This window comes from Aedes aegypti, chromosome 1 (assembly GCF_002204515.2).
Source record: "Aedes aegypti strain LVP_AGWG chromosome 1, AaegL5.0 Primary Assembly, whole genome shotgun sequence".
NCBI lineage: Eukaryota > Metazoa > Arthropoda > Insecta > Diptera > Culicidae > Aedes > Aedes aegypti.
The window spans coordinates 136,001,340-136,012,220 of NC_035107.1; the positions used below are offsets into that span (position 1 = coordinate 136,001,340).

The 10,881-nt window shown below is 37.5% G+C and overlaps 1 protein-coding gene across 1 annotated transcript; it reads left to right on the forward strand.

The window, feature by feature from the left end:
- On the forward strand, positions 1-9,881 carry LOC23687618 (probable 60S ribosomal protein L37-A). The gene is made up of 3 exons (XM_011494916.2): positions 1-138; positions 540-675; positions 9,643-9,881. The coding sequence occupies exons 1-3, from the start codon at positions 136-138 to the stop codon at positions 9,777-9,779; spliced, it is 276 nt and encodes a 91-aa protein (XP_011493218.1). The 5' UTR covers positions 1-135; the 3' UTR covers positions 9,780-9,881.
- Positions 9,882-10,881: the final 1,000 nt, after the last annotated feature.

The following is a 10,881-nucleotide window of genomic DNA, read 5'->3' on the forward strand; positions in this document are numbered from 1 at the left end:
ATTTTCTTGAAATCAGGCCAGCGATAGCGAAACGTCAGCCTCGTTTCCGGTGGAATGACAATCTCTCTTTCCGTTTTGTTGTAGAAAAGTGTTCGCACTTAAAATTCGATACCGCTTGGCATTTAAGGCTACAAAATGGTTAATATATGTTTTATTGTGCTATTTTAAGTGAAAATTGTGATAACTATTGGTGCTTGATAATATTCATCAGAGGAATTGCAATTTACCGGTGTCCTTGTGAGCGAATTACAAAATCTGATGTGTTGAGTGTGCGATACGGCTGCGATAGTTTTGACGAAATGCATTTGCATGTGAAATAAATCTTGTGATTATCCGCATCTATTAGTGTAAAATTGCTGTTCCGAAGTTTGATCGTATGTTTTAATAAAATTCTTGACTGAAAGTTTCGAACTTGCCGAAAATAGTGATTCAAAACATTAACTCTGACATGTAAACAAAATATTAGGTTATGTTGTAATTCGCTTACGGGAACCGTCGATCCGAGAAGCCGAAACTGACCCGTTGCTTTCTACTTCCAGACCAAGGGTACTTCCAGCTTTGGAAAACGTCGCAATAAGACCCACACGCTGTGTCGTCGTTGCGGTCGGTCTTCTTACCACATCCAGAAGCACACCTGCTCCCAGTGCGGATATCCGGCGGCCAAGATCCGTTCCTGTAAGTATCTCAATGAATTTAGTGCTCATAGTATCGTCTCTTCCAGTAATAGACTTTTCGGGGGAATCATTGGTTTCCCTCGAACTGTGGAACAGACGTAGATTAAACACCAAATCTTACCGATCAAAATGAAACGAATGTTTGTCAGTGTCGTTTCATTAAAGAGTAAGGAAACATTATTCCGTTGGAAGATAGCCCAGTGTTGGGTTCCGGCATAACAAGGGCGTATCGTCAATGCTTAGGATTTTTTGTTGAATTTCTAGAATTCTAGAAGCTACTGTTCCATTTACAAACAAGCCTTTCTCTATGCAGGGCTGGTAGCGGGGTTCCTTTTAAGTCTTCAAATGTATAGTTTAAAGGAAGGAATTGAAAGTTGCTTTATTTTAATAAAGGTAGTCTCTAAAAATTTTACCTTATTTTCTGCTTGCAACGAATCCTGATGCCAAAATCTACAGATTACAGAAAAAAAACTTTATGAGATTATCCCAAGGGCTGAAAGTCTCTTTAATAAAGAAAATTCATTCATTCATTCATTTATGAGATTACTTCACAGATTCCTCCAAGAAATGCGTCAGGAATTCTAGTGATTTCACCAAAATGTCCTCCAATTCCTCCACCGCCAAATTTCTAAGGAACGCCTGGATATTTTTTTAGAATTCGCAACAGGAAGTCCTTGGGCACTCTAATGCTTCTACCTTCTGTAATATCCACAAGGATTTTTTTCACAGGAGTACCAGGGCTTTCTCCAGATAGTTTTTGACTAATTCTTCCTCTGATTTTCCCAGTTGGTGCCAAAGGAAATCTTCCCAAGGCTCCTACAGGAGTTCTTCCAAGAATATCCACAAAGAATCATTAGTTTTTTTTTATTTATTCAACTATGGATTTTACGAGATGATCGCTAGGATTTCTGAGTTCATACAGATACTCTAGAATTTCTTCTGAGATTATACGAGGAAATATGCTATGTACTCTTCACATTTTGATCACTATTTGGTCATCAAAATCCTGTGCTTGCTGTAATCCTGTGTTGTCCACGATTATTTTGGCAAATGGCCAGCCTAGTTGAAAAAAGTCTTAGAATTCTATCAACAAATTGTATTGGATTCTGTCAGAACCTCAAGTATTAATTAAAACCCCTCTTCAGGATTTTCTAAGAATGAATTCCCGGGTTTTGTAAGAATCTAGCGCAGGATTATGAACATTATCCTTAGAGTTCCTCCAGAATCCAATATAAAGTCATTATAAAATCCTGTTCTAAAATCTGAAGAAGTATTTTCTGCTGTAAGAAATTCATCAATGATTGTTTAAAACCTTTCCCAGGATCATGTTCTGGATTCGGTAATAACCCTGGCTAGGATGTGGAATCCTACAAAATTTGTGAAATCTTAACATTTGGTAAGAATTCTGCCCAACTTTTCCGTAAAATTTAATTGTAATTGTAATTTATTAACGTTACGATACCCTGTCAGTTTACAAACTATATCTCAACTCTCGTTTCCTTGACCTGATATACAGTATGACTAACAGGCTAACGTAATCAATAAAACAAATTACAAATCTCAGGTCAAGGAAACGAACGAAGTGAATTTGGATATTAAACATTGGAAACTATGATTTTTGTGAGAATTCGGTATAAAATTGTATGAACTATTTATTAATCCGCCTCATGTTTGTTAAAATCTTTCTTCTGTATAAAATTCATGCTTTGAAGTTTGCAAGAATCTACCAGTAAGTGTTTGGTCTTAACACTTCAGTCGTCGTGCTTTTATATTTTGTTCAACACTGTTGAAAGTAAAAACTCGCTTTTCGTTCACAACAGCAGCGTGATGGTTCTGACGGTGGAAAACCACGCGACGACTGGAAGGTTAAACTTTTTTTCGAGAACATTAGTTCGAACTTGATATAAATTTAATTTTGTTCATTTATTAGTGAAAAAAAAAAAATTTGACGAAAATTCTTGTATTTATTCCTCAAAAAATTTAGTCATATTTTTGAGATTGAAGTGATTTTATTAATTTAAAAAAGCCAGCAAATATAGAAGAAAAAAAATAACAGTGAAACCTTATTGAGTCCATGTTCTTTGACTCGATATCGACTCATGGACAGAATTTCATGGTTACTATGATGGTCTCCTCAAACAGCTTTCCGAAGCATGAAGTTTCTCGGAAGATTTCGCCATTTATTTTCCCTGAAATTATTTCCAAAATTAGCGTGGAAGCTTAGAAGAATTCTTCCAGAATTTGCCTCAACTTGAGCGGTCTTACGCTTATTTTTTTATTATTGATGATAACTCTGAAACATTCTAGGATTTGCCACAAATTTTTTCCAGTAATTATTTCACCTTTTTCTTAAGTTGCTACTCTAGGAGATCTTACAAAGATTCTTGCTGTCTACCAATAACATATATGCAATGGCTAATTTCAGAATTGAAAAAAGTTTATACGTCGACATGTTATTCCAGTCATTTTTATAGGGATTTGCTCAAAACATTTTTCCAATATTTGTTCCAGGGAATTTGTTGAGAATTTTCCAGGAATACCTCAACTAATTCGTCCAGGGATTCCTCATAAACTTCATAAATTCCATTCCATGCTGGAATAATTCTTGCAGGTCTTCCAAACATTTCTCAAGTAAAATTTCCATGCATTTTTCGAAAGTAGGTTTCACACCACCAAATACATACTACAGGAATTATCCCAATCATTGTAACGATCATTCCTACATGTTACTTGATAAGATTCCGTCCGATGTTTTTCTACTTAAAATCCTGCATAATCTTAAATAGGGATTGTCTTTATTTAGAGAATATTCGAAAACTTCCTCATGAGCTTCAAGAACTTTGCAGGAGTTCATCTGATATTTCTACAGAAGTTTCATGAGAGAAGTCCTATTATAGTACCTCCCGAGTATTTTTAGGAATATCTATAATTTCTAAAAAAAATCCTTTGCCTCTCCGTGGAGACAATCCTGAAAGAATTCCTGATGGAATTCCTAAAGAAGTCATACAAAGAATCTCTGGAGTATTGCAGGTATCCTTAGATAAGTTCCTTGTTAAAATCTGAAAGAAATTCTGCACTATTTTTTTTGTAGGAATCCCCTGAGAAATTACTGTTGGAATTCTGAAAGTAGTCCCGAACGAAAATCTTGAATATAATCTTCATTCGATGGAAAAATCACTAGATAAATTTACGGATGATTTGTAAATTCTCTCAGAAGTTGTTGAAAGAATCTTCGAATGAATTCCTCATGGTATCTCTGTGTTATATCTGAAGGCATCTTGAACGAAAATCATGGAGAAATTTCTTGAGAAGTCCGTAACAGAATCGCTAAATTCCTAAAAAATCTTCGAATCGTAATGGGTTATTTAATGATGGAATCCCTGGAGAAAATAAGGTCTCAAAAGTTTCTATTTTTAAGACACTATCGCATCCAAGCCTGTACAAGCCTACACGGAAACAAAAATCTGTGGTAAAAATTACTATTTTAGTTGGCTACGCCCACTACCATGGAATTTCAGAACAAATTAGTATAATTATAGTACATCCCACCACAAAACCTGGTACATTTTTTTTGTTGTGAGTCCCAGTTAAGAAAACTAGAGACTCCAAAAAAATCTTCCGAGACTCTTAGGCGATTATTCTCCTGAAATTCCTTCTCAGATTCGTCTAAGAAAAGCATTAAGAATTCTTCTAGCAATTTCTTCTGGAAAACTGTCAGGCTTCTCTCCAGGTGTCCGTTTTAGAAATTCCTTTGGGGTGTCCATCCATCCGGGAAAAACCTGGGAAATTCAAATGACCGGCTGAATATAATGGAGAATTTGAAGAACACATCGGAAAAATCTCGCGTTCAGTATCATAAGGGCGTAACTGCAGTGATCGATTTCTCTTCATCGATTTTCTCTTTGGCTAATAACTTGGCCGAGCGACTGCTTTCAACTGTTATTTTTGCCTCAGTATAAAGTATTCATCATCCTTCATCGTACTGAACCGTAAAATGTTTCGAAAATCGATTGAATTCCTTGAAATAATGCAAAGAGAAAATCGAAGAAGAGAAGTCGATCACTGCAGATACGCTTGTATGATACTCAACGCGAGAAATATGTATTTCAAACATAAGAATATCGGGCTAGGGGAGAAGCACCGGTTTTTGGCCATACGCCAGTTGTAGACATAGTGGATTAAACACCGTTTTACACAGCCAATCAGCATGAAACTTTTTGTGTTCAGTAGATTACATTCATATGATAGAGCTACATTCATTTACTCGTCCAAATTGGTTCAAAATAGAGATGTACCGAATATTCGGCCGGCCGAATATTCGGGCCGAATATCACGATTATTTTGATTTTGCCGAATATTCGGTCTGCCGAATAATGAATTCTGTTATTCGGCCGAATAGGCCGAATAGTGACCGAATAGTAACAAAATTAACTAATTAAAAAAATAAGAAAAAAAATCAAAGAATTTATTTAAATTTAAAATTAAAATTTTCGTTTCATGTATTCTATGAAAGGAGTTTGATGCCAAATATTAAAAAATCTGAGAATTTCTCCGATCTTTGACATTAAGGTGACTACGGTGATGCTCAATATATAGACATTCTCTGCAAATGAGCCTAAAGCTAACATTAGGGGAAGTGGTGGAAAAATGAACAGGGGTGGTAAAATGAACACCGTGCCTTTTACCGAGACAAAACGAATTTCGATGAATTTTTATCACGCACGGACGATTTAGAGCATAAATCTGAGTGTTCGAGTTGATACGTAGAAGAATTGAAGTGAAAATATCAACAAAAAAAACAAAAAACCACTCTGGAAAATTAGAACTGACGTAACTTTTAGCTCGGAAGACTTGAGGTTTTTTAGTGACGTGAATATCGTTATGATATGATGTCAAATCTGATACCTTTAGAATTCTTTTTGAATGGGTTACAATCATTAATGGATGTATTTTCGGAGAGGCAATAATTTTTTTTAGAAATATTTGTTTTGCTCACGCATGGTGTTCGTTTTACCACCAACCGCTGTTCATTTTACCCACATAGTGCAGGTAAAATGAACATTTGCATCGCTTTTTGATAGCGATGAAAATATGTGAAAATTTAGCTATTTTAGTCTGAATCCATGTCGCTGCTATAGATTACATCCCTATTTTTGATGTTGTGCGATAGAACTATACATTTTTCTCGTTTTTCTATCAGAAACGAGATGATTTCCTTAAGATGTTCATTTTACCACCCCTTCCCCTACAAGCTTTGCCAAATGTGCAAATATTTCACTAGGCATAAACCAACAGACAAACATCGGTTTCAACACCAACCAAATCTATGCGATGACAAACATTTGTTTGGCTCTGTATCAATCCATGCCAAATATTTGCCATAGTGTACTGATAGCTTTAAAATCATTTTTCTTGGGCTGTAAGGTACCGCTAGACTAGTTTGATGCGTATGGACTCAATGCTTTTAATTTTAACCGTTAACATATATTATCACTTTCCATTCTTTCGATATTGTTTGGTTTGAGACACCTGCTCACGTTCTTCCTTTATTATGCTAGTCAGTGGTCTTCAATCTGTTTGTTCCAATTTCTTTGAAACACTTCCAAAAATCGGATGAGAAATCTAGTGACGTATATTGGGTTATTCTTTAACAAAAAATGAAACGGATAAAAAGTGCTAGCAACAGAATACAGATCCCTTACTTTAGAAATATGAAAAATCTTTAGAATTTACTATTTTTATGATTTCTTCAATCGGTTTCAAAAGCTCAAGAAGACGATCATTCATTTTCATTCATAATCCGTTCAATTTTTCACCGTATAAGCTTTCCTTACTTTAGCAAATCCGTTTTTTTTCTTTACCCAGGATTAAAAATATAGTTTTAGAGAAATTAGACGAATATACGGGTGTTATTCGGCCGAATATTAAGATTTTGTTTGGCCGAATATTAGGTTAATATTCGGCCGACTGTTCGGCCGAATATTCGTTTAGCCGAATAGTAATTTTCTAACTATTCGGTATTCGGCCGAAGGCCGAATAGTGGTATTCGGTACATCTCTAGTTCAAAACAAAAGAAAAACAATTAATTTTCCTTTTAATTTTAACAATGATATTATTATGTATGGCAGATCGAAAAATGCTTCTTAGCTGCCACGGTTTCGACTTGCAGGGCTGGTAGCAGGACTCTTTTTAGCGACTTGGTATCTCTTTTAATGCAAGTCTTAAAACAATTTTTTCAATGGAAGGTGTTCAAAGGCTGTTTGAATCCAAAATGATCTCTAAAGTCTCTATTTCATTATTCTGCTTACTGTAGATATTGCTGCCTAATTCTATAGTCTCCAGAAAAACCTTCGTAGACTATTAAGCGACTACTTCACATGTTCTTCATGAATATCTGCTCAGATTGCTAGGAAAGCTTCAGAAATTTCAGTGATTTCCTTAGAGTTTTCTTCCGAGATAATTTCAGGGATCCCTACCCTCTAGTTACAGATTTCTCTACAAATTATCCGAATACTTGCAGCGATTTTTCAAGAGTTGCTTAGATTAATTTCCACAGAATTTGCTCCAGGCAATCCTTGAGTACTCCAACGTTACTACCCTCAGTAATTATCATAGAAATTACGCTGAAAATTGCCAAGAGTGTGTTTCTTAATCTTCTCTCGATATTGTTCCACTAATTTTTCAACCGGTTACTGTTGTTCTTGGAAATCATCCAGCATATGGGCTTCGTAGCCGTGCGGTTAGTGTCAACAGGCATTTAGCCGCATCGTGCTAAGGAGTGTGGGTTCGATTCCCGCTGCAGGCCGGAAAACTTTTCGTGAGAAATGTTTTCAGACTGTACCATTGGGCGTTGCATGCTAGTCCGTTGTCTAGTGTGGTGCTTCCTTGAAAGGGCAAAATGCCCACTGGAAGCATTAACGTGTGGGTGTTTTAAAAAAAAAATCCACAAAAGTTTTTTCCAGAATCCCTCCCCTTGGTTATGCAACCTTGTTGCGATGGGAGGGCATAATCCATTAGCCCATATGCTGGAAACCTGGGAGGGAGGCACCGATACTACACACGAAATATAGAACAAAGTTTGTTTGAACTGCAAGATAACTCCAGCTTGCCAACAACAATCAAGGCAGGCTTGGGAAAAATCGCTAGTTATCTTTTGTTGTGTATTTTCGATCTTTCCTGACAAACATGCAAAAAGGGCCACAGTTTTCTATGCACCAAATATTAATTTACATTGGAAAAAGTAAAACCATGCGTTTTTCAATACTTTATATTCAATCAGTCGAAAGGTGCTCACGTGACATTACTTGCATTATGTGCATGAATTGATTTTCATTCAATTTTTGTCACTTTTGATGAAATGCGAAAATGTTTTTTAATCAGTTACGTGCTTTTTCCATGTTAGTCCAATGTTTGAAATCTGGGCTCACAGTGACAGTTCGTGACAGCGGAATCCCGGCTCACTATAGGCCTATTCACATGACGTCTCAAATCAGCTGATCGGGAAGCACTTTGACAGTTCTTCTATGAAAATGACAGGCCCGTGTTAGCACCGGTGCTCCACCGATGTAAACAAATGCATAGACGGATCTGTCACATGAAAAGGCCTATGACGTACAGAAATTTTGTATTGGTTTCTCCCTCCCAGATGGAAACCAAAGGCGTAAACTGTAGTGGTGGTATTATTATTCTGCGTCAATGATAGAATTGATGCCCATTTCAAATAATTAATTCATTCGAAGTGGACATTAGCCTGGGACACGGTTCTATGAAAAATTTAGAATCTCGCTCCAGGCCACTTTTTGGATTGCATTAAAATCCCATAACAACTGTGCAAAATTTCAGCTCGATCGGAGAAACTATATTTTAGCACCAGCCGTTCAAAGTTTGCATGGGATCTATTATGGGAAAACTTATTTTTGCAAAGAAAATTCTTAGTTGGAATCATAAAGAAATCCTGAACTACAATTTTGAAGAAAATGGAAATCTAGGCGATAGATCCACATGTGATTATCGGTAAAAATCCATATGTTTTGTATTTCCAGTCTCCATACAAGAAAGCACCTAAAATCTGTCAGCTGTGTAGAAAATATGTGCGAAATATTGGATTGGTATGATTGGCATCAATAAAAAGTACGTGGGGCCCAGATAGCCGTAGCGGTAAACGCGCAGCTATTCAGCATGACCATGCTGAGGGTCGTGGGTTCGAATCCCGCTGGTCGAGGATCTTTTCGTGAAGGAAATTTTCTCGATTCCCAGGGCATAGAGTATCTTCGTACCTCTGCCACACGATATACATATGCAAAAATGGTCAATCGGCAAAGAAAGCTCTCAGTTAATAACTGTGGAAGTGCTCATAAGAACACTAATCTGAGAAGCAGGCTTTGTCCCAGTGGGGACGTAACGCCAGAAAGAAGAAAAGAAGAAGAAAAAGTACGTGCTGGATTTTTAAAATGTGAAAGCGAAGCTTGATTTCCAGAATTTATGTTTGTGGCACATACAAATAAGGATGCGGATAATTTCCTGCGTTCCTCACTTCGTAAGTAAGTTCATGTTAGACTTCCTTTTCATGGAATTTCTGGATTAATTAATTATGCAGAAATTCTTAAGGAAATGAGTGCAAAAATCATAAAGTTTCTGAATTTCAAATAAAAAATACATCATTTTTTTGCAAAGGTTGAATTTAAACAGTAATGGTTGACATATCTCGAAAAACAAGTGAACAAATTATCAGGTTATCTCATTCAAAACGCCTCTCTCGATATTAGTAGATAGAAACATAATATGTTTTTATCATACAACTTGGGGCGAATATCAAATATCTTAAAACAGGATACGAATAACGTCGTTCTCCCCAAGAACATTGGTTATCGTATTAAGAAAATAAGATAACATCATAGAACTGTATTACACCTTATTTCATATCTAAACAGGACGTCACTAACGATTGTTTTTCTTTTCTACATTCTAGACAACTGGTCCATCAAGGCCAAGAGGAGGAAGACCACCGGAACTGGCCGCATGCGCTACCTGAAGGTTGTGCGCCGCAAGTTCCGCAACGGTTTCCGTGAGGGACAGGTTGCCAAGCCCCGCAAGGCCACCGCATAAACGGTACAGAACAACAATGAATGTTTCTACAATGTGAAGTGCGCTGTTTGATGAATGAGAAATATATCTTAAATCATTCTTAAGAGAGCTACTCGCACCTTATATTCACGTGTTTCTTACTTCGAAATGTCCCTAACGAAGGTAGACGAACTCGGTTCATGACTGTTTCCCTCCAAGTTCGATTTTGGCCCACGCTCTCTAGACCAGATCTTGTTTTACCTGATCAAGCCACTTCGCTCGCTGTGCTCCACGCCTTCTTGTACCGACCGGATTCGACGCGAACACCATTTTTGCAGGATTATTGTCCGGTAGTCTTGCAACATGCCCTGCCCAACGCACCCTTCCGGCTTTCGCAACCTTCTGGATATTGGGTTCGCCGTAGAGCTTAGCGAGCTCGTGGTTCATTCTCCGCCGCCACACACCGTTCTCCTGCACACCGCCAAAGATGGTCCTAAGCTGAGAGAGACTCGCGAAGAGGAAAAATATCAACGTCATATGCAGCCCAGTTTCCCCTCTCACGAAACGTCAAATGCAGCCCACCGTTTTTATGGCTGAAAAAGTGAAAAGTATTGTGTTCAAAGTAAACTGTTATTAAAAACCTCAGTCGGCGGAGCAGTTTTTTCCAAAGTTGCTGATAAATCTAAGCAGAAGATTAATTATTTCTAATGTCTGCTACGTTTGCTGGCATGAAATTTCACTCAAACGGCTATCTATGATTCGATGTGATGCAAACTCAATCATTTTTTGCTGAGAAGTTCATGTGAGGATTTGAACAGCATGCGCATAATTGATATAAACACAAAGCGGAATAAGAAAAAAACTCAGCAATCACAGAAAAAGAAGACCGTCTTCGCGAGTCTCGTCTCAGGTCCTAAGCACCCGTCGTTCGAATATTTGAAGGGCAGGTTCAGCATGGTCCATGTTTCATGTCCATAGAGGACCACCGGTCTTTTGTACATGGTACATTTTGTGCGGGGGTGAATCTTTCTCGACCGTAGCTTCCTCTGGAGCCCATAGTTGGCAGGCTCGACTTCCACTGATGATGCGTCTCCATATTTCACGATCAAGGTTGTTATTAGCCGTTAACAAGGATCCGAGGTAG